Here is a 24934-nt window from a genome sequence, read left to right on the forward strand (position 1 = left end):
CTTTGCTTTATCCTCAGATACATTATACTTGACAAAGGTAGAGTTGGAGTATAGGAACATTGTGCCTTCTAGCATGATGTACCAAACTAATGTACAGTTTCAGAATTCACTGATACATTTAAAACTCTGGGAATACAGAGCTGGTGTGTATAGAGTGTTTGTTTATTCTCTAAGCTATTTTCTGTGTCACTGTGGTACATTACGAGATGTATTTTCTGTAAGTTTGCAGTAAGTCAATCAATGAGTGACGGGAGCACTTTATAAAATGTTTGACACTCATTCAGAGGTAGTAGGCATATTTTGAAAGTTTGGGAAAAAAAGATCTAACTAATGTTGTTTGGTTTTTTTTCCTGACCAAAAATGCTGCACTTTGTCTTTAAAAGACAATACAGAAAGGAGGACAAAAGTGACATTAAGTTATTTTGTTCTGGTAGAGTTCAAAGGTTTGTAAAAGTCTGCACCAGAGGAATATACTGAATGGCTTGTTAGAGAGGACTTTTTTCTTTTTATTTTTCTCCCCCTGCCCCGTGCCTGTGCAGAGGATTCTGCTAAGGCTCTTGCATCCTCTGCAGCACTGTGTACCACCGGAATTGTGTCTTGGATTACACTGGGGAAGTGGGCTTCTTGAGAGAGGTTGTTTTATTACTAAAGTGTTGCAAGAATCTGGCTAACTGGCATCTGAGAAATCTAACGCTGTCCCTCAATCTGGTAGAAACAAGATTCTTTTCTTCCTATTTTCATCATGTCTGCTAATAGGAAAAACAAATGCTTTTCTCCTTAGTGAACCTTGCTTGAGCCTCCTTTCTTCAATTCTTAGTTTTCCCCAGGAGGAAAAACTGAATTTTGTTTCTTTGCAGTTTTTCTTCTGATCGCAGGATATTGAGCTAAGTGACTTCTTGTTGGTGTTAACATCTATTCTCTTCATAAATCAGTGAACTCAGCTCATTTGATTTACATGGGACTCGCAGGCATCCCATTAACAGGTTAAGATGAGGCAGTAGATACTGTCTTGGCAAACTTGTAAAGATTTACACAGACCTAAGATTTAATGAATAATTTATTTTTTTTTTAAGGATACAAGTTTGTATTCCAGTACTAGTTAAATTCTGGTTGTGAGGATTTAAAATTTTTCTTTTTTTTTTTTTGGACACTTAGCTGTGAAGGGAATGCTTTCTGGCATCTGAATTAGAGGCTTTAGCGGTGCTTGGCTGTTTAATTACTGAAAGCAACAGGACAACAGTAAAATTTTAATAAATATGGGCTTGCTAGGTATTTTGTATTTTTGGTAAGAGCATGTAAGATCTTGTCTACACCAGGGAATTATTGCAGAATGAGGCAGGGTGTGAATGTGAAGCACTTTTCCCCTTGTATAGACAAGCCTTTAATTTTTCTTCAAGAGCAAACTCTGGGATGTTCCATGTGTGTCCTTGTCCCTAGTTTGAGCTCTTTAGTGGACTTACGGCTGACAAGGGATAATAACTAAAGCATGTATCTAGTTCATGGGAATAATCTCATTGATTTCAGTGGTCTACTTGTGTAAAGAGAGTACACATGTGCTGGGTTGTGGCAGGATTGGAGGGCTTGCTTGTAAGCCCGTTGTGGTAGATACTGCCTGTCCTCAATGTTCAAACAGAGCTTATTTTAACACTGTAACAAGGTCTCTTGACACTACTGGATTGTACATTAAAATTAAAAGTGCTTTAAGGGAAAAGGAGTTGGAAGAATATGGATGTTAGAGTGTTTGCTTGTAGTTTACCCTATAGAAGAATGCCTGAGTCTTGCCCATAAAATAGCATAATCAAGTAATTAAAAATGAAAGGTTTACATTTCAAAAGAGACAGAAAATGGTAGCATTCCAGGATTTGAGATGGAAAGTAGGGAGCATAATATTTCTGCTTTGCCACATTCCTATGGGTGAGATTTCAGGAGGCAGTTGAGCCAATCTAACAGTTTGTTGTGATTCAGAGGAGTGGTTTTCCTTGCTTCTGTGCCTGCCGTGAGATCCTGCTCTTTTTTCCTGTGTCATCTCTGTTGCTCATCTGACTCCGCAGTACAGTTCAGTAAACGCATAGAAAACTATATCAGCGCTGGCACAATGCAGCAGGAATATACAGCCGATGCCTTTGGCTGTCTTGTACAGACTTGCCCATTATGACCTTGAGCAAACTGGTTTTTGTTCCTCTTAAGTAAAATGGAAATAAGACTACTACCCTCCCTGCAGGCCATTATGTGCTGTAATATGTTTTGAGATGCTCTGAGGAAGAAGAGGCAGTATATATAGATGCCTAAGATACGTTCTGATTCACCTACCTTCTAGATTATGTAACTTAAATGTCTAGTCTCCAGGCAGCCTAAAGGATGTTAATGTTAAATTCCCAAGTTTGCTAATTTATTTTATCCACTTAGATTACTGCTTTGTACCCTTCTTTGTGTGTGTGTGTAATTGGGCTAACCTGGGCAATGATAACAGTCTCAGTATGTTTGAGCCTTGTGTTCCTGCTTATTTCTGCATTTTAGGGTCACTTAGGAGTTGCATCTTGCTCCCTTTTGGGGCGGGGGGGGGGGGGGGGGGGGGAGGGATGTGTTTGTTAACAAATCCATTTAGGCGGTTGCATTCTCTGAAGGAAATAAGTCTCTCCACATTGCATTTTTAATTAAGGTTCCCAAGCTTTTCTTGTATGACTTCCCCTATTTGAGCAGGGGGTCTGGACCAGATGACCTCCAGAGTTCCCTTCCAACCTCAGCCATTCTGTTACTGTACCCTAATCAAAGAAGTCTTGATGAGTGTGGTTACTTTTTGTCATCGTGGATATTTCAAGCTGTTGTTGCACACATACCACTCTACCTCTAGTAACTGAGGCCAGAAGATAGATATCCTAATGAAGAAAATATCACCATCAATTTGAAACCAGAGTAATATATTTTAAAAGTCACATTAAAACCTTCAAAAGTGCTTACTTAATAATAGATATGTTCACCTCTATTTTTAGGCCTGTAAAGCAGGAAGTATATAATGTGTCCTTTGTATACAGAGTTTGGATGGAGCTCTGCATTTGACTTCTGGCAAAAATGAGTGGCTGTGATTCCCAGCCATTTCAAGATCAGGTATTTTATGATTAGGGATTGTAGAAAACATACTGTCCCAGAATTTCTAACGATAGCTGACATGGGGAAAAAAAAATAAACCAGAACATGCACCTGTATTGGACATCGATGTCTAAAATAGAGGCCCGTAGTGTTAGGAGAAAATCATTAGTAAAACAGGAGGAGAAGGACCGTTTTTGCTTTCTGAAAGGGAGGAAAATGCTATGAAAAAGTAGAGAATAAAATTCTGAAAATAACCTGGTAGGATGGATGAAGAATATAGGAGATCTGGATCTAGATATGACAAGAAGCTAAAATACAAAAAAGCTTTGAGTTTATCAGCACCATCTTACTGTCATTCAAGGAAATACAGCTGTCTATATTAGTGTGACTTTAAAAAAAAAAACAAAACCTCAGGCATACTAGATTCATTGGAAGCTTGGAAAGTAGCTGTGATAATGAAAAAACCCACCTTTTCTGTGTTCTGGACATAATACTGACTTCGACAGCTTTGCTTTGTCTGTTGCCAGATTTATCAAAGGGATCTTCTGTTGTGGTAGTTGGTCAAGGACAGTTAAGCTACAGGGTGGCACTTCTTCACATTCCTGAGCAGCAACACTGTATTAGAAGGAGCTCTGGGCCAGAGAGGTGAAGTTACTGTGGCTGTCACAGTTACGTGTGCGAGGGCCCGCAGTGTACAGTTACACCAACAAAACTGCTCCCTTGCCAGTTTGCTTCACTGGGATGGGGGTAACAATACTTCATTAGTGCTATTGATGGCTTTGCGGGTATAGTTTCCTTAATGTATCAGTAAAAGTATCCAGGAATAGACCTAGCTTTGGTTTCAGTATAGGAGTGAAAGTTAAATAGCTGGCACGTAAGAGAAGTTATGAGGTACCAGCATGGAGAAACTGAAGAGAGTTGCGTTGCTGCTTCCTCCACTTGTAGATTCATTTCAGTGTTGTTTTCAAAGCTCAAATTCCTCGGTAGAGTGACTGTCAACTATCTCAAAATTTCTTCCTCTTCTGAGAGATCTCGGCATCTGTAGTGATCTACCCTGCTGAGTTACCTGCAACCAGGGACAGGGCTGAAGACTGAACGGAAGAAAACTGTGGGATGATGACTTCTGGCAGGCAATGTACGGTGCAAGTATGTATCAGCACTCTAAATTCAGCAGTATTTTGACTGGTCCCCTTTCCTATTGTTGCATAGAGTAATTCTGTGAGGAAAATTGTCCATGCTTACTGCAAATTTGCTTTTCAATGGATGAAAGAAATGGTGGAAGAATCCTTCACTTCTAGACACTAAGAGTATATTTTTGTATTATGTCCTACAATATTTTCATTGAGTTATATGCATCTACTAATCAAATACTTCCAGGTTTCACTAGTGCCTGCTTTGGCTTAGTATCAAATGATTTCATTTAGCATTTGGAGGGAATTTTCCTTTTCTGAAAGGATCATCAGTTAGTCTGTGAAAGTCTTTGGATTTCGGTGATTTTTTTTTTTTTTTTTCCCATGTATGAAGTGGTACCTCTGTCAAGACTAGATACAGTAGATGCAGCAGGTGGCATTTTAGGTATAAAAAAAATCCCTTTTTTAAAAATGTGACTGAAGACAGTCATGCTATTTGTATATATGTAGCCTGGTGGTAGAATCATCTCATTTTGAGGTACAGCAAAGTTTCTTCAAATCTGGAGCTGCCTAATGTTTTTTTTTTTTCCTTTGTTCTTGTTTTGGTTTGCTGGTTTGTGACATGTAGCTTTGTAGACAAAAGAAACAAATATGGAAATTAATGTGTTTGTTGGACCACATGCTATTTTAATATGTCCAGAAAAGACCCATAGTGTTAGATCACTTTGCAGTCACATTTTTTTGGATCTTGTCTAGCATACTGTTTTGAGAGCTGCCTTAGCTTACCAATGTACTCCAATTAAATTCTCAAGACATTACTCATTTTGGTCAGGTCTAATTTTGGAAAAGATAGTCTGTGATTATTTTAATTTCTTTTTCTTTAATACTGAGGCTGATAAAGCTTGGTTGGTGTTCTTTGGACTGAAAAGGAACAAAAGTGGCTGCTTTCCAAGATCTGAGTTACAAATACACATCTTAAATCTGAAAACAAGACTCCATGCAGGCACATAACTGGATAGGTTTATGTAGGAGTTTTTACATATAGGATTTCTCATGTGCAGTATTTGGCAAGTTGAAAGTGTTATGCAAGTTGAAAGTGAAACTTGATAACTTTATCCCCCTTGGTATTGGTTTAGCCCGATGTTTCCATCTAATAAAGTATTTTATGATATTAAATCCCTTTACATGGGATAACTTCCTTCCCTTGAAATTCTAAGGTGGTTGAAATAAACCATACTTTATTTGTTTCTCTGTGAGCTATAGCCTAAAAGCCACAATAAACAAGCGGATGGTGGTTCATCCATCTCAGCTGCAGTAGTTCATTTGCTAAGCTTATGGATTTTAGTGATATTTAGTAAGTCTAGGAAGGTTAAGTCATTAGTATGCAACCTCACTGGGTGAACCTTATAATCTTCTCAGTAGTGACATATGAGGGAAATGTAGCCTGTGTGACTGGAGAACTTGTCTGTCCTTTGAGGGGAGGCTGAGTAGAAATGGTATGACTTAAACAAAACTGAGTTTTGGTTAAATCAGTTCTGTCCTGGATTACGATAGTAGACAAATAATATTCTATCTGATGAAGAGGCACTGACCATCTTAAAAGAATTTCCTGTACCAAAAGTTGATAATAATTCAACTGTCATTATGTCATTTTGCTGTCTGCTAAATGAAATTTGGTCTTTTTCTCCTATGGAGGAGAGTATAAGAATTGCATCCACAGCTGGAGGAGACCACCATGTGAGTTTTAAAGTGTAATGAACCCAATATGCCAGGTAGTGTTTCTGAATCAGCTGGTAGGATTAAATTGCCATGCAGATGTGAAAAGAACTGTCATTGGGCTCAGAATTTTCATGTGGTGAAGACATCACTCCTGGTGCTGTAGGAGAAACTGTATTTTTCCCTTTGTTGCAGCACAAAGAAGAGAGGATCCCTGATCAGAAGTAGGTGTTGTAGCCCTTGAAAATCCTGCCCAAAATTATTACAGACTTCATGTGTGGCCAGTCAGTTTGGTGCTGTTATATGAAGTTTGTAGCCTGTCCTGTACTAGTAGATTTTTTGCAAAGTAGGTATTACTTCTGGTTATTGGTTGTCTTTAACACTAAAAATATTTGTTACATCTAGAATGATTTTTTTCTGCTTCTTCCCCCTTTCTAGACTGTGGTGATTCCTTAACAGTACATGTAGTTTAACAGGAGCAGAAGCAGCTTGCTTAAATACGGATTGCAAAGACTAACCCATACAGGCTGCCTCTTGAGCCTTTTTTTTAGAAATGGGGGAACCCACAACTCTTCTAATGGATATACTGGAAACTGCATGATGCCTGAATAGTCTAGAGATCCAGTCTGTTAAAATGTTGGGGTCAATTAATGTAGATACCGATGTGCTATCTGTCCCGATTTTTACTTTGCTAGGTCAATCCTCTCTTCCATTTTGTGGGTCATGAAACTATGTCTGGAATTGCAGCAGTATGGAGGAAGCAGGTTTAAACTGGTGTAGAGTGGTGGGCTGAAGGAACGTGGTTTTGCCCACTAAGTTGTTTGAACTGCAGCCTATATAATATTAAGATGCATGCATTGTGCACTGCATTTACTTCTGGCTGTTTGGAGTGAATGGTTGTGTTGTTTCACAAGCAACTTGTTGATGTTCATCTGGAAACTAGGACTCTATCTAGGACAGTTCAGAAACTGGAGACGCATTTTATTTTTGTATTCCTCATCTTCCATGCTTTCTGGAGAGGATGGTGCTGTCATAACCTAAGCATACAACTATTTGGTAAAATAAGATGTGATTGCTATCAGTTGGGTCAAGATTTCGGTTAGCATGATTTTTGTCTTCCTTTCATTTTCTGTACGCTAGTAAAGCTGACACGGCAGTTTCTGACCTAGTTTCATCTAGTTCTAGGCTCTTGATTTTCTGCTGACGCAGTGTGTGCAGGGTGTCACTTCTGCCAGCTGGAAGGTGATCAGTTCTCTTGCCTAGTGTTTTGACCCTTTCATAATCGATTTTAAAGTAGGGGGGTTGTCACTTTTTCTGTATTTAATATGGGAGGATGGAGAGAGATGGGATGAAAGTGGCCATTATGACAAAGGTGTGGAAAAAATATATCTATGCTTACATTTCATTTTCCTTTGCTCAGTCTTGCCTCAGTGCAAACTATGTCTGTGACATCCACTGGTTCCTAGGGATTGCTGGCTGGGATGCTCGTAATGGTGTTTCCTCAGGACTTTTTTTTTAACTCTTGTGACCTCATTTCATTCTAGAACGCCTCTCTAAATACTGACCTTCCACTTAAAGGAGGGCAAACTTTTTTTTTTCTTTTTGAAACCTTTTTATTGATGTGTTATTCCTGCAGACAAGTAGCAAGCAGTCTTCCTCTTACCCACCCTTCATTATTCTGCTCTCGCCACACCCGCCCACCGCCTTCTTGCCCCTGAAACAAAAACTTATTTTGCGGCATAATCTAGGTTCACTGATCTCTGTCTTGCAAAGCTGGAGGAGAGGAAAGATAATTAATTGAATTTAGAAATAAAAGGCAGCGGAATGATAGAGGGTAATTTACTTCCGTGATACCTAAAGATAAAATTGAAGGGAGAAGACAGCCCTGGTAAGAGTGGAGTTAGGCTAGATGAGATGAGACTAGGAGAGCACAGTGGATCTTTGATCCTTTGAAGGATTTGGTGGTATCTTGTAAGCGATGAGAGCTAGAGGGGTGAGATTCAGAAAGAAATAAATTCAGTAGAGATGAGAAGGCAGGGTTTTTTGTTGGGATTTTGGTGGGCGGGTGGGGTGGGTTGTTTGTTTGGTTTTGGTTTTTTTGTAAGTCATAACTGAAGAAAGGGGAAATTCTGTAGAAAATGGTAGAAGGCTATGGTCTGTGAATCTTTAAGATTTTATGGCTCCTCTTCTGACAACTGCTCTTTTTCCCCAGTGTAGACAGGCAAATGACTCAACTGATGATTCTTCATCCGCATCATTGCTGAATCATTCAGGTTAGTTCAAACAGGTGCTTATGACCTTTGAAGTTAATATTTCTGACTTGAGTGCTCTTCATCTGCTTCAGTGCAAGGTCAGTTTCTTCAGCACTTCAGGGTAATAACAAGTAGCTGGGGAACAGTAATCTTTAAAACTGATAAACAGTCATTTCTGCAGTATCTGGCACCTGACCAAGAATTTTTGGACAGCAGTCAAGTGAAGAGACCATCTTTTCCCCTGTGTTGGCAGTCCTTAGAGACACTGGCCAAAATGATCAGCAATAGGGTAAAAGAGTAGCGTAGCAGAAAACTGGGTGATTGCAGGATAGAGTAGGTACATCTATGACATCTGGGAAGTCAAATCCAGAACCAGACTGGTGGGAAAAAAGCTACTGCAAAAGCACATTTTAATAGCTAACATGATAATGAGGTTTTTCTCATGCTTCCTCATCTTTCACCTCTTTCATTATATTTTAATAGTGCTTCAGGGCATAATTCCACTATTTAGAAGTAAGCAGCAATTGGAAACCTCAGTGTTCTTTTGCAGTCTCCTGTTAAATTGATGCATAGCTTTCAGGGGTGTCAGATAAGAGGGGGGGTATGTGGAGTATCTCATAGGTAAGATTAATAATAATTAGGTTATCAAGTGAGCAACAAAGGAAACAGATGCAGTATAGCTTGTCAGTTTTTTATCCATATTGATCTTCCTGCATAAGAAAGATCTACAAAGGGTAAAGATCATAATTGTTTAGGGTATTGTAGAAAAATATTTCAATAATAGCTGTTTAACTTCAGTGAGTTTGTTTAGGTTGGGCTAAATATAGCCCATTGGAAACGTCATCTATGCCATTTACTTTTTTATTGTATGAAGTCAGAGACAGACCTCTTCAGTGTATTTGTTTTATCGTTTTCATTCATGCATTTGAATAGTAATAAAACTATTCTATAGTTTTATTGAATTCTATTGAATAGTAATAAAACTAGTAATAAAAAAAAAAAAAATATTTCTCATCAGAAGTTGTACCTTAAAAAACCAAAATGTAAAAAACACTGTTCTCTTGTTTTCAAATGTTTTTGCTCATTCCTGAATTAGGAGTCTCTTAGATCTGGGAATATGCCCTCTGTTTATTACAAAATGTTAGATATTGGTGACTCAAAATGTAGTCATTTCAAAGGATTTTTTACTTACTATCTCGTCTTGATTTCTGTTACATCAGTAACACCTCGCTGCTTTAAGTATTTTTTTGTTGTTGTTTTCCTCTTGTTTGAAAAATACAGTTAAGCTAAAGGAATTTGAATTTACCAGAAAAGGGAAATGTTGAAACTTTTCTATGTGTAAACAATGAAATTCTTACTGTGTTTAAAGGCAATGAAAGCAGTTGTGACTAGGTGAAGTTTTCTGCAAACCTTAGGACTGAATCTTGGGATATTTAAAAAATACACTTTAAAAAATACATCTTTTTGAAGTATATATTTAATAAATCTTACCACCTTTCAGTGTAGGTCCTTAAGTACTTCTGTGCAAATGGTAGAATGACTAAGATGTTCCACCCTTTATTTCTTTGCAAATATATGCTAACTGTTTTTCAGGATTTAAATATGGAGAGATTGAACAGCACAACTTTGGGAAGAGGGTAAATGTGGAGTTCACGGGCATTAGCTCAAGTGGTTACATACCATGTAGGATGAGTTTATTTGACCTCTCCAGAAGTGATGAACTCTTGTGGATAGCTCTTTGAAAATAACTCACTCTGATAGGTAAGGTATGTAAAACGTGCACGCTGCAAACCTTTAAGGAAGGTGGAACAAAAGTTGCGAATGCGAACAAAAGCTATGAATCGTCTTCTTACTGATGTTACTATCTGTCAGTAGTAGCTATACGTAGAGAATATTCTCATGCAAGGAAGTTGCTGAGTTTTAAGGGAGACTCACAAGCAGAGTGAAAATGTGGAGAGATTTTTTTTTTCTTTTTGCTTTTCAGAGGGGATTCCCTAGGTAGTGAAGTACTTAATTTGTAAAAGATTAGGAATTAATTAAACTGTTGTGTATGTCTGTGCTCCCAACTCTTTACATAACCTTGCATTTGTATTTTATAAACCTGATCTTGTTTTGGAGTCCCTTGTTATAAAAAAGCTGATCATACAAATTCTTAAATCAAGGGACTTTCTGCCCCTTCCCTTCATGCTCTGAGTAGGAGGCAATTGTATGAAATTGTGTATCTAAAGACAAACAGTTGAACTGGTGGGAGGGCAGCACCCATTTTAAAATGTATTTGACATGAGCTGGGGTGGGGGATTCAGTTTTTTTAAGTAGCTAACGTGATCTTTGATTGCATAAGCAAAAGAGTGTTGAGGTATTTTCCTTCTTATGTGACGTTATTAATATCAGTCCTTGGATAACAAGTCCACGTATGGTATCTGTTTTAAAAACAGAAATTATAGTTAAAGTTTTTAAAACACCTTCAAATCTTTAAAACAAACAAACAAAAAAAACCCCTAAACCAAAAAAACCCCCAACCAACCATAAAAACCAACAACAAAACGCAAACAAAAAACCAACCAACAAACAGGTGGTTTCAGGGCAGAATTTAAAAATTGGAACAAAGAAAACCTAAAACTGAATTGTTTACCAAAGCAAAACAATTGCAATAGCTGAAAGTTTCTGAAATCTTAGTCAGTGAATGATTTTATTTAAGCTTAGTTGTGGAGAAAGAGGAAATACAATGTGCTTAGGAAAGACAAGATGCCAGCATTACTGGAAAATACCCTATGAATACAAATATCTTTAAAACAAAACAAGCCAATATCACATGTCTGTTTCAAGGTATGAGGAAATACAAATGTACAGTATTGCTGTTCAATTTGAGCAGTCATCTTGAAGTGTATAAGATGGGTATGAAGAAATTTTTTACCTGAAGCTGAAATGTTTTTGGATGTATGTCAGAAAGCTTCACAGTATGTACAAATAAGTTTGTTTTTTTTTTTTTTTTTTTAAATAACACATAGTTTATTTGTAATCAGTATTTCTAAGCTGTAGTATTTGGTTTGTTTCCTAAATGGTTCAACGACACACCTTTGTGGAATTTGAATGATGTTGTAAAGTAACCAAGGTATTGGCTTTAGAATTACTTAAGAAGACACTTTAATTTTTTGTACCTTTCAGCATGCAAATGAACAGTAAATTTCACTGTGTTTGCTTTCCTGTGCAGAGCCTTTATTGGTTAGGTCTCTCCTGGAGTGTAATTGACATATCAAAAGGTGAATTTCTTTGGAAGTAGTTATCTTTCATTTTTGCATATCATTTTATAGAGGAGAAGGAAGGAAATGGACTTTGCTTCCAGGTAATAGGCAACTTCTGTATCTATACTGAATGTGTCTGAATATGCAACCATCTTGCATGCCATTTCTGTTCTGTTCTGGAATAGATCCTTGAAGAACGGTATGCACAGTAGGGAAGTTGGCCTCAATTCCAAAAAGAGAAAATCTAGGATGGAATTGTCCTTGATTCCTTTTATTTGATCTCTTATTACCCCCTACCTATATCCTAAGAGTAGGAATGACATATACTGTAAAATTTCAGTTCTATATCAAGCCTCTCTGTTCTGGTTAGTCAAAAATTTATACTTGTCATGTTTGCAAAATAAGAAGAAAGTTAGATATAATATGGAAGTTTTCTGGTGTTCAGTTGTTGTTTTTTTTTTTTTTTTTATTGCCACTCTGTTCTAGCTATTTATGTAGAATATCATTCTCAGATTCTGAAATTCATTAACAGCTCCAGATCTTACCACTGCATAATGCAGACTTTCTAACATGGCATATGGTTTTTGTATGGAAAATTAAAAAAAAAAATCTTTTTATTTAAAAAGCAGAGTGTAATAAATACATTGGGACTTTTATTTTCTTTGATGTCTTAGCTTAGGAGGTTATCTGGGAGATGGTGTTTGACTATGTATTTAGAAAAAATACTTAGAGTTGTTTTTCTTTTCTTTTGGAATCTGATAGAATTTTTACATCTTGTAGTACTGGGAGGCATATGCCATTTAAAGTAAGATTGAGTGAGTTAGAATGCGCTTTTTACTGCATTACAGCTGGCTTCTGTAATGTTTCTATTCTGGTCTGTGCCATGAGGTTTTATTAAGAGGCAGAAAGTGTCCTCTTTGTACCCCCTTGAGCTGGTTATTTACTGCCTCTGCTAGGAGTTTGATCCAAGGTGAGTTTTGTTGGAGAAAGGGAACATACTTGAACCAACCTAAGAGATTTACAGTTGCATTTCCTGCTATTCCCATCACCCTCCCTCAGTATGTTAGATTCCTCTTTGCACCCATTATTTTTTCCACTGACTTTCTTTAAGCTCACATTTCTTCTCTCTTTGAGCTGCTATGGAGGGTTTCTTTTAGCACTGCATGTGTTCAAGATCCTGTAAATGTTGTGTTTTATTATTACCGTATTTTTCTTAAGAAAGATCCAGTTCTCTTGCAACATTGTCATTGTCTTCACTTGCAGTAGGCTCCCCCCCCCCCCCCCCGACAGTCAGCTCTGTGAAACCAAACTCTTCCATAATTACCCTCTTGTATTTTTTGTTCTGGTTGCATTACACCACTAAGCTGTATCACTTTGAGGGGAAAAAAAAAAATGCATCCAGTGGTCTCTGGAGGGCAGAGATAGATGAGACATGCTCAGTGAACTTCAGCAAGCCTTCAGGTAGACTCTTTCTTCCTTGTTCATGTGGTGATACCAGCTGAATTTTAATAAAGGCGCTATTGTTCTGCAAGACTTAAGAGATTTTAAAATGCTTGTAAGTAAAATTTATCATACAACATACCAACAATATACAACACTGAATAATTTTATAGGAAACATTAACATTTCAAAGCCAGGCAGAAGTTAGGGAATACCAAATTAAGAATGTCTCTGCAGTTCTAATTAGACTTCCTATTCTTCTACATATGCGTTATGTTTCAGCCTTGAATTATATGATTGAACACTGTTTTCTTTGCTAAATGCTCTAACTGAACCTGTGAATGCCTGCTAGTAACGTTAAAAGCTACAATACCCTTGAGTACAATTACCTCAATTGCAATGTACTAAAATGAGCTGAGAAAATTTTCATTTTAAGGAACTGTCCAATTACATATAAAAATGGGTTCCAAAGAACATAAGACCTTCAAATTGTAATGTTAAGGTGAAGTTTAGATATCTAGGTTTCTGGAACAAATGACCTGTGTCTGAATACGAAGCACAAAGTCAGTGTTAGTTCCAAACTCATACATGGACCAGAATCTTATGGTGTGAGGTGGCTGGAAGGATTTGAGATGAGTCAGAACAGTTGTTTTCAGATTTTTTTTTTTAAGAGTTTTGTACCAAAATTAGATCCTTTTTAAAATGGTGATCAAGAACGTGGGAAAGAGAACAATGAAGTTGGAGTCTGCTGTTTGCCAGAAGAAATAACAATGAAGACTTCTAAGAGTTTGCCTGATAGGTATGAAATGTATATCACAGCTGTCCTGTAACAGTACTGTACTTTACACAGTTGTATGATTCAGAAAACATCAAAGAAGCCTGGTCTTTGAGCAAAGAACATTAACTACAGCACTTTTAATAATTTTGTATAGCCAAAGTACATGCAGTGCACGCTGGATGTGCATGTTTTTACAGCCATTGCAGGCTACATGATATGCACAAGGAGGAAGCTATTCTAAAAGAATACTTAATAAACTCGGGAAGTGAATCATTCAGACTTTAGGCAAAATATGTTTAAGATGTTGGAGCTGTCTTTTGCCTCTGTGTATCACAGTGGCCTCGTCGTAGAGCCAGGAACAGGGCATAGCTTTCTGGGCCCCAGTCGGTGCGCTGTAGACAACCAAGGCTGTGGTTAGTTTGTGGACATCCTTTGCACCAGATGGGTGTATGGGACACGCTTATATAATTGAAGTTGCCAGCACAATTTATGCACAAAAGAAGCACAAATTTGGATTGCATGGTCCAGCCTTTAAATTTCTAATTTCCTAACTTTTTAATGCTTGCCCTTACAGTTTTGGCATTATTTATGTATGTATAAGTCTTTTTGTTTAATCTGCAATTTTAATCTTGTGCTGTTATAAGAAGTAATATTTTTAAATACCTTTTTCCATACCTAATAAAGACCAATATTTTATAGGGATAGAGGAAGGTTAGCTGTCCATAACATTAGAATATCTGTAATAATTCAAATAATGCTTTTATACATAATTTTTAATGTAAAGTCAGTCTTACCTATTTCAAACTATGGAATATATTCTTAGGTTCTTGATTTGTTAATACTGTTTGAAGATAGATTTGATTTCCAAAAATATAAAGTGTTCACATGACTCTCTCTCAAAAAAACCCCAGACTCTAATTAATCAAAAAATGGTATTTTTCCTCGTGCACTAAATTTCTGTAAGAGATACCAGTTCTTAAAGAAAGGAAAGCTGCTTAAATCTTCAGAGGTTGAACCCTTTTTATCAGTATTTTTTTCTCTTCTTATCTACAGTTTCGTAACTAGCTATCTGATAACTAGTTACAGCTTTCTGATGAACCTTTTTGTAGCCGGTATATTCTTCTTGGCTGATGTCTGACACCACAGAAAACAGGTGTGGGAAGGGCTTTTGAAAGGTTGTTTAGTACATCCTCCAGCTTACGGATCTGAGCCATCTGAAAGATTTCCATTATTAAACCACTTTTGATAGAATTGGAAGAAAAATAAGCTTTAAAGTTTACAATCTTTTTTTCATGCCTGAAGCAGAAGCTTGTGAGGTTTACTGCTTGTCTTGTGTTTTTTGTTTTGGTTTTGTCCCTGTCCCGTGACGGCTGTGTAATGCAAATGAAATATGTTAACTTGGCTGGATCTTTCATCCTCAGCCTAACATGTCTTAATCCAGCCACAACCAGTTGTGTGGGTTTTTTTTTCTTGCAGATGTCTGTTTCGGAGAGAAATATTCCACTCTTTTCCTTATGGGCTGGCAGTTTTCCTGTAGTTTGTTGTCCATACTGCTGGAAGTTTTTTCTTAGTGTCTAAGCTAAATTTTGTTTTCTGCAAAGCAGACTTGTATTACTTGGTCTATCAAGAGTTGATATATAAGATAGATTGTTCCCTTCTGTGTAACAGCCTTAAAATGTATAACAAGCTAATGTAGTTAGGTCTCTCCTCAAGTCTTCTGCTCTTAAAAATGAACAACGTTTTCAGCCTCTAAGTTGCAGTGTCTAGACCTCTGATCTCTGGCATTGTCTTCTCCATTCCCTCCACCTGGTCCAGATCTGAATTCTGGTGCCCACAATGGGACATAGGCTCCTCCAGAGGCCTCATTAGTACCAGATAGGGTGGAATGATGACTTGCTTAGTTTTAAAGGCAGTGTTGGTCTTCATACAACTTAATGAGTGGTTTATTTTCTCATGTCATCAGATGGGCTGTTTCCAGCTGACCATATCTGAGTCTCTCAGAAAAGTAATTCTTCCTTTTTTGTAATAGTGTGCCTGAGGATGTGACTTGTTGTTTTTCCTTGTTACTTTTTGTGAAAGCTCTTGCGTAAGGGACAAGTGCTTCTTTTTTCCTTCTCAAAGCTAGAAGGCATGAGTACTGGGAAAGGGGAAACGATTGGGGAACACATATGATGAGTGAGAGTGGAGATACAGTACTTGGCTATCTTTCTCATCCCCCCAGTAACTGGCTGTTGGGGAACATGAATTATATGGTATTTCAAAGGAAGTAACCAGGGCTGCAGTTAGATTTTGGTTCAGGTTGTTCTGTTTTAAACTTCTTTTTCTAGTTGTCAGTGCTGTTTGTTAATCTTGGAAAATTCTTTGCTGCTGTGGATTGTCTCTGTATCTAGCTCATCCAGACAAGCCAGGAAGGGAGAGTGTTTCCTCATGCTGCATTTAGGTTTTCCTTCTCATGATCTCGTGGTTGAATTTTAGGAGATATTTTCTTATTTTCAAAAAGTTGAGCATTGTTCAGGGGAGTGTTCTTAACCATGTTCTTTCAGTCCAGCCTTTTCTACATAGCTGGACAGATGTGTTGAGAGCTGGAACATAGCCTTTGCCTATAGAATATGATTGGTATCAAGTCACTGATACTATAAGCATGTAGGGTGTATGTTTAAAAAAACCCACTTCGCTCTTCACAATTTGCATTGAACATTCTAATATAGTATAGTGATGCTTATTTTCAGAAATTTATTTATGGTTTGTATTCCATAAATAACCATAATTTGCTTCCTTTTAGTTTATTTAATTTTTCGGTTAGATGATCCAATTTTGAGGGTGATTTTGTGAAATTATGAAATTTAGCTTAGACACTAAGAAAAAAACTTCCTAGCAGTATGGACAACAAACTACAGGAAAACTGCCAGCCCATAAAGAAAAGAGTAGAATATTTCTCTCTGAAACAGACATCTGCAAGAAAAAATTTTCAATTTTTTTTTATTGCGGAAAGGGGAGAGGGCTGCTTAGTTTACTTCTTTGGGAAACACCTGAAAATACTGCAGAACTTGTTTTACTCTTGTAGTTTGCAGTGATACTATTAGCAGAGCGTCTTTTTTTTTCTGTGTGTAATCCTTAGCAGATACTTCACCTGAGATGCAGAGCACAGAAGATAGTGCTTTTGCTGCCTGCTTGCCCAATGGTGTGTGATACTGAGGAGCGTGACTCATCAGTACAACTTGCTTGAGATCTTACCCTGCCACGTGAAAAACAGCCGTTTGTGTGCACAGCTGTACCTGTGTGGAGCTGACCCAGGGATTTGTGCATGGAATATAATACAGGCTCTGGAAACCTTCCAGTTTTCTAATTAGTATTAGTTGTATGTGCTTCAGGTTATTCATAGAAGCCTAAGAACTCTGTTGTATTGATTTTTCTTTTTCTGCTTTATTTCATAAAAAGAAGTGAACTTTCTGAAGAATCCATAATTTTTGGATGGAAGATTTTTGCTTTTCCTGTTGATTTCATGTGTCTTTTATGGCAGTGTGTTAAGTAAGACAGCGTAGTCAGATTACCATTTTTCCCCTTCTTGTTGCATATTTTGTACTGCAGGTTTTCTAAAATGAGATACCTTTGGAATTTTTGCCTAGAGAAAACAAATGAAATTACAATTTATAGATGCTCCAGAAAGTTTTTTGAGAAAGAAGTGCTCTTCTTAATTCCTTTCATTCCATTTTCCTTGCTTTGCAACTGAAGTTACCTGAAGCAACTTAGCTGTCTTCCAGGTTTACATCCCAGATATATTTTTCTTATAATTAATAATCCTCTGAAATCTGTACCTGCTGCTCACTTGAAGTTGGTTGTTAAATTTGGGGCGTGGAAGACAGAAATGCGTGCGCTCACAGCCATGGATATGTGGGCACATAGTCATCTATGTAGCAGTGCAGTGATTTAGGGAATTTGTTCAGCTTTTTCTGTGTTGGTCAACAGTGCGTTGCATATAAGTAGAGAACAGTTGGGTGGTGATACCATGTCCCATTGTCACCCATCCATTTTATGCTCCTGTAGTTTGGAGTTTCCAGCTGATAGCAGGTTTCTAACACATTGCCTGCTCCCCCAGCTATGCTGATCAACTCTGGTCAGGAGTTAGACCTTTATTCCGTTTTATTTTCACCAGAGTGTCTTACAGTAACTTATATGGGTTTAGCCTTATAACCTTAATTATATGTGGAATGTGGAGAATGCTGTATTGGTTTTCTGTATAAGAAGACAGTGAGCTCTAATTGCTTAGTTCAAGTATTAAAACATTCCTTGTGCATCAGGACTTTGCTTAACCAAGCTATGTTGTAAAAAAGAAATGTAACTACCAAAAAGTTTCCTCTGATTACCTTACTGTTTTATTTGTATTGATCCTATCTTTATTTTGTTTGGTTTTGTGTGAATGAACGTTATTAATGTTGCGTTTATTTTTGTTTCTTTCTGTTATCCTTTAGGAGCAACATTTAAAATGTTAAAGGCAGTTTTAAAAAAGAGCCGAGAGGGTGGAAAAGGGAGCAAGAAAGACTCAGGTATGAATATCAATAAAATATTTTTTAATGTTGAGGAGCTGTGCATTATAAATCCCGCAATTAAATTTATTCTGTTGCAGCGGTGATGCCCCATCTTTAGGGCAGCGGAAGGCTCCTGTTGCTGACGCCAGCTGCAGGGGGGTTTGTAGGCCATCGGCCCTCCCCTCTGGTTTGGCTGGACTGCTTGCATGCAGAGCATGAGTAGCAGGTCTAAAGCTTCCTGGAAGGTGTATCCAGTGTACTCATTCCTGAATCGCTGCTGGGAAGGACAGATGAGAGCAGCTTGCTCTTGGTTCTTACTATAGAAATACTGAGAGCAGGCTGTGTGTATTGTCCTGCCAGCTTAAACACAGCCCAAGGCCAGAGGTTCAGAACCCTGAACTATAGAAATATATTTTAAACTACTTATTCAATTGTGTTGTAGAAAAATATAATTATGTATTATGGGCGATAGAATTTTTATTATTCATATATTTAGAAAAAAATTTATTGAAAGTAAATTTAGTGAAAAGTTTTTAAGTTGGTTATAAAACTTCTATCATGTTCTAGTTTTTGCTTTAACTACAGCGGTTTTTTGAAGGTAAAATTAATCATAAACAGATTTTACTTTAAAAAAAAAAAAGCTTATTTTACTATTAATCATAAATTTAGTAGGCCACTAGTCATCTGTATTGCCTTTCAGGAAAAAGGGTAACTAAGAACTCTAAGTGCCTTTTTTGAGGGCAGAGAAGGATCAGCAATGCTGTCTAGGGAGGAGTAATAGTTATAGAAGCGCAGGTGTTGGCAGCTGAGTATTAACCCTGCCTGCTCCATGCAGGTCATGCTGAAGTCTTTGCTGCAATGGCTAGAAAGCTAATGGGCCTGAGGGACAGTTACCTTTTCTTCACAGTTAAATTTTAACTTCAAACTATTAATGTAGACTAATACATCTGATTTTCTGATGAGTTAGATCCTAAATTATCTGTAAGCGTGAATTTATGCTCTTTGTAAACACACATTTATTACTCCCAGAATAAAAAAAGTGAAAACAAATATTCCTTTAATGTAAAGTACAGAATGTGATATAGACTACCACATACACATTTGTCAGAACCTTTAAAACAATGCAGTTCTATTTTCTTTGACAAGCAAGTTATATGCATATCTGGGATTGCAGCTTTTAAAACTATACCGACTTATACTGAGCCCTACACAGGGAGGGTATTTGAAGTGTTCTTTTGCAAAAAGCAGTTCTGTGTTCATCTGGCAGGTAGTGTGTTCTTCAGGTAATTCTTGTGGTCTTCTGAAGTTTACACTCTACCATGGTTTCTTTCTAAGTGACTGGATGATGAGAGCTATCCTGAAAAGCAAAAACATTGATACTAGATCAGAGGTGCACAGAAGTGATCACAGAGCAAGACAAAAGGCATCCTGTTAATTTTGTATGTACTGCTGACTTGAAGTTACCAGCTGGAGTTGTTTAAATGTAGTGGGCTAAAGATTCCTGTGGTGAGGCTTTCATTGGTACATTTTTCCTTAAAATACTAGATGGAAATTGGTTTAAGCTCAAAAGGAAAATCAGGCTGTTTGGAACGGAGCTTTGACCAGGCTGTGATTAAAATCTGAAGCTTGAAAAGCCTTTTTTTTTTCCTTTAGGTCAGAAAACACATATTTTTTATTTTAGGATCTCTTCACATCTGTCTGGATTAATGTGCTTAAAAGAAAGGATTTTCTCCCTTTTACAAATACAATGCTGCTGTATTTCTGAAAACTAAGGGTGTTAGAGTGTGATTCTGTGTGGGAATTTTTTTGGTTTCATTTTTGGTCTGGGTTTTTCATTTTGTTTTGGTTTTTAAGCAAAGGTCTCAAGTTTCATGTATGAATTGAATGTTACAGAAACCAAGTATTGGGAAGAATCAGTGAATAATGCCTGGCTGGTGAAAGCTAGAGTAAGGAGGAGTGCAGGAGCCACTTTTTAAAAGGAAGTAATTAATTTATACAGCAGATTCCAGAGATTTTGGCTTATTCTGTATTTGAAGATGTTGTGAAAAGTTTGAAAGGAAACATGTGCATTCCGTTCTGTGTTACATCCAGGACTTCCGGTAAAGTTGTGTTCAGTTTAGTAGTTTTCTCTTTTGTTCCAAAGGACTCTAATTCTTTCAGCTGCAAGACATTTCTCGGGTTTTAGAGCAGATGTGAAGCAATGCAAAGAACATTGGTCTTTGTAGGGCTTTTTTTTTCCTTTTTTTTCTTGCTCCTCTCCCTGGTCCTTAAACTCCAAACAATGAGAAATGGACTTTTTAATTGTAGAGTTGGGCTATTTCATGGCCCTTCAGGTCCTTAATAACAACCACAGCTCTTAGAATTTACTACTCTAAAGAACTATGAAGAGAGTGAAAATACATGTTAATGATGGAAGCTGACTTGAGAGACAGTTAATGTGGAAACATCCATCCTTCTAGCCACCATTTAAGAGAGTTGCAATAGTAAATTGAGATGCTTCTCAGCTTCGCAGGCACGTAGATTTGATTTTTTTGCTGATGAAGTTTTGAAAAGGTTTTCAGGTTTTTCAGAGCTTCAGAATGTAGCAGGAAGTAGATGAGAGAGCGCAGCTCAGTAGTGCCAAACTGAACCCGATTAGGACGACTTCTGTGACCTTTTTTCAATATATACCCAGTTTAGGAATAATGCTGAACATCTAGAAGGTAGTAAAATCTTAAGCTGCCATATCCATTTCAGGATTGACTGTATGAATGTGCTTGCAAACTTCTGTGAAGGCGTATGGGTAAATCTATCATACTTTGCATCCCAGTAGACAGAGGAGAGACGTTGAGGTGTTGAATTGCAGCTGAGGAGCAGTCCTGAAAGCACTGTCTTGACCACTTGTGGTTGTTTCACTCTAACTGAAGTAAAATTGGAAGAGGTTTAGGCTAAACTGCAATAGTGTATTCTTAAACTGAAGTAACCCCTGCTGTCTCGTGGGTTTACTTGTGCATAAAAGGAATGCCTGGAAGTCTGCGTAATTCAGATCTGAGTGGGATGATTCCTGTTTTACTGAATAGAACTTCCTGTTTGTGTATTAACTATATCTTCCTGGTTTTACATCTGTTACCTTTGCGGAACCAGTGCAAATAGGAATGGTGTTTTTTTCCTGGATTGAAGGCACAACTGTAGTATTAAAAGGCCTGCGAAAGGATTAAAGAACAAAAAGAAATTAGGACTGTTGTTTTTAAAAATGGCTTGTATGGATGTTAATGTTAGAATTTCTTCATTTGCCCCGACATAAGGGCTTCAGAGCTGAACATGTGCATAACATTTTTGAAATCTAGCTGCTGAGTATGTTAATTACAATTTTTAGTAAGTTTTTAAATTCAGGGTTACTTTGAAAAAGAGGGTTGCAAGAATTACTGTTGATGTGTTTGGGAGAGAGACTGAAGTGCTATGCTAAAGACTGGTAGAGGGTCTTTATACAAACAACTTCTGCCCTAATCACATGGAAGACTGTCATGTAGGAATCTCACTTTTGGATGGCAAAACAGCACCTTAGGCTACTCCAGTAGCAGTATGCTAGTGACACATAGTTGGGCTCAGATCCTGCAGTTGCTTCAGTAATAATTCTTCCTTTTATTAAAATGAGTTTATTTTAAAATGGCTGGGAGGCATTGATAGGTAGGTGGCTGTTGTAGGATTAGGTAAAATCTAAATGAAACAAAATTTGTGTGTTTAAACATGCACATCCATAATTACATACATGATTGTATATCAGTATGTGCAAACATCTGTGAACGTAGATGACGAGAGCAGTGTTGACAGCATGATGTTTATTCATAGAACAACTTTTCAAAACAAAACTTACTAAATTTACTTCTAAATGTGGATTTGAAGACAAGGTAGTTGATACCGTATTTAGGTAAACTGATGTGCCAAAGGAACAGAATTTCAAACAAACTAATTTTTTGACCCAGGCATCCAACTTTTTCTGCATCCAGCTTTTTTTCAGGTTTTCTGCAGTATGAAGCAACCTGTCTTTACACCCCTTCAGACATAGTTATTTCTGTTGTATGGAAATAAGTATCTGTAAGTTGATTTTTGTTTTGTCTTGTCCCCCTTCCTTCCATTAAAGTGATGTACATACTCGGTAAAGGACAGAACTCGAGGCGAAAAAAACCCACAGTCTGAACCTGTCACATTAAAGTAACAGAAAACTATTTTGTGAATGTTTGGAACCAAGCAGGAAGAGGGCAAGCAGGAATATTAATTTTTGTGTCCTGGGAAGTAATCTGTGGTTTTATATTGTCTCATACACTGAGCTGGAAATGTACAGCAATTACTCTCCCAGCTTCCCTTTGCTTCTCAAGGTGTTCATTCAGTCTCAGAAACAAAGTAAAAGTCTGGAATTTTCTCCTCTTTGTCAGGTTATTATTGTCAAATAAATATTATCTCTTTAAACTCTGAGTTTCCAAGTCCTTTAGAGATTCCTTAGAAGGTGTTTTTCTAGTAAGGAGTGGCAGACTTGGTCTTTTTGATTGGGAGTCCGTTAGTGTCACTGTCACTAGTCCTTATGACTTCTGCTTAGGGCACACATTTTCTTTCCTTGTTCTTTGCCTTTTGCCTTTGTTTTGTTAATGGACTTTATGTTCTAGATTTAAGATAATCTCCTCTTTTTGTCTTTATTTCTACCCTGTGTTTCTTTCCAACTACCTTGGAAATGTCTTTCTGCTCTTTCCTCTGTGTTGTTTTCATAGTTGATTGTGGATTGTATGTTTTCTAGTTTCTTTCCTTGAGGTTTTTAAATTCGCCTCTGTAGCCACTAGGAGATTCTCTGCCTCTGGCCTCTTTTGGAAGGAGCTGACCTTTTTTATTTTAGTGTAGCACAGAAACTTCGTATTTTAGTGTCACAATTCAAGAAATCAGAGCCAGAAGACTGTTGTTAGAACCCAAGTTCTCCAGGGTTACCTGCAAGTCTTGCCTGTGTCCATGATGAGGTGATAGTATAAAGAATATACATAATAAGCTTCAGAATATAAACAAAAAATGCTTTTAAATTATTATTGTTTTAGTAGAAGTTCTACTCGGCTACTTGTTCTTAAATGCTTAAAAATGCTTCAGAGAGAGATTTGTATTAGTATTTCCTGTTGGTTTTATATGCTGCCAGCTGCTTTGCAGTATATAATTATGTTTGTTTTCTTTAACTGTCCTAAAGCCAGCAACTTGCCTGTATTCTGGGAATCTGCGTGTTGTTTTTTTTTTCTTACTAAGCAAAAGACCATTCAGTATAAAATGCTTGTAATGTATTTCATCTTAAAAAGAAAAGAAAATCCCGTATATTAAATTTCTACAGAACATGCTCAATTATTTCAGATTGCTTTTTAGTAGCATGAGCATTGTTGTTCTGTTGACCCAGTATCAGGCCTGAAGGAACATGAATAATGGAAGTATTGTGCTTAGTTTGCAGTGTTCTTCCTGCACTAAATCCCATCAGAAGTTTAACATCAAATGTAGTACATGGTATGCCAGAAAACTTTGTTGATTTCAGTAGAAATTAATGTGGTAAGTAGTTGGGACTTCTGGGTTTTCCAGCTCAAAGGCTTATTAGACATTCATGTAGTGCTCAAATAACAAGGGACAGATTATTATGTCAACAAAAAGATAATGTTTAGAATGTAATACTATAGTGCTTTAAAGGTAGAGAATCTGGAGAAATGAGATTGGTGTGTTTGATTTCTGGATGATGAAATAAAAGGTATTGAAGTGCTTATGTATTCGTATGCATCGTACTTTCAGTGATTGTCTTCATATTCAGATTTTTTTAATTTGGGTTACAAAGAAGTTCCACATTAATAAATCTTTTTGAATCTTGTTTGATTCTCCTGTAGATCAGACAATTTTTTACAATACTCTTTTGAGACTTAGTTTCCTTTGTTTTTTCTTCTTTTTGTATTCCAGTATCTTTATGTTTGAATGTTAGGATAGAATGGATGCTTTTATTTCTGCATTATGTTCTGTTGTAGATTGGCATACTCTTAGTTATTTTGTTTGTATGCCTTGCTCTTTATCAACATTTTATACTAAACAAGTTGGATTAAATCTGTGAATATGAAGTGTCTTCCTTTTTTTACGTATGATCAGATACAATTAAGAAACGGAGCTTATACTTAGTATTCTTTTTGAAAAATCAAATGGCTTTCAAAGGCATGAGCTGTGATCACTCATATGATGTTCTGCCATTCTTGTTTTTCTTTCTCCCTTTCCTATGAGCATAGGCCACTGTTACAAGCCTGACACACAGCACTACCGCAGCACTTTGAATGATAAACATAAGTATGCTTAAATTCACTGACGCAATTTTTTTTTTTTTGCTAATGGCAACCAAACTGCTACTTTAAAATAAAAGTGAAGTTGCTATGCAAGAAGGCCTAATCTTTTGTTAAGACCCACTACTTAATCATTATTTTAAAATTAAGTGTTTTCAGAGTTATTTCCCTGTAGCAGTAAAGGTTTGACTCCCAGCTGAAGTTGTTTAGTTAAATGCGTATTTGAACCCCACCTTTCTTGCATTATGTCTCATCAAACATTTCTATCTGATTAATATACTTGTAACCAAGCTGAGATACCTTTCTGGCAAATTGAAAGGCTTGAAATCATTAAATAAAATAAGTTTGCATTTTAAAACTAAAGATGCAAATTCAATTGGCTTTTTCTGTCCAAACTCTCTATAATATTAGGCTTTGAATTTTAAGTGCAAAGGGACTTTGTGGTACATAAA

General features: G+C 37.0%; 1 protein-coding gene across 39 annotated transcripts in view; it reads left to right on the forward strand.

Moving 5' to 3' along the window:
• TANC1 (tetratricopeptide repeat, ankyrin repeat and coiled-coil containing 1) overlaps positions 1–24934 on the forward strand; it is a 132380-nt gene that overhangs the window by 31250 nt on the left and 76196 nt on the right. For 13 of the 39 annotated variants that reach the window (XM_075512284.1, XM_075512277.1, XM_075512279.1 and 10 more), the window contains 2 exons: positions 8146–8206; positions 18115–18189. The exons of 5 other annotated variants lie outside the window; for them this stretch is intronic. In XM_075512284.1, the coding sequence (XP_075368399.1) occupies positions 8146–8206; positions 18115–18189 (136 nt within the window). Of the gene's footprint in view, positions 1–7131; positions 7176–8145; positions 8207–9778; positions 9952–13646; positions 13667–18114; positions 18190–22168; positions 22246–24934 lie in introns of those variants that run through there. 21 more of the 39 variants (XM_075512285.1, XM_075512286.1, XM_075512292.1 and 18 more) reach the window with 10 other exon arrangements.

Source organism: Mycteria americana, chromosome 9 (genome assembly GCF_035582795.1).
Source record: "Mycteria americana isolate JAX WOST 10 ecotype Jacksonville Zoo and Gardens chromosome 9, USCA_MyAme_1.0, whole genome shotgun sequence".
In the NCBI taxonomy this organism is placed as follows: domain Eukaryota; kingdom Metazoa; phylum Chordata; class Aves; order Ciconiiformes; family Ciconiidae; genus Mycteria; species Mycteria americana.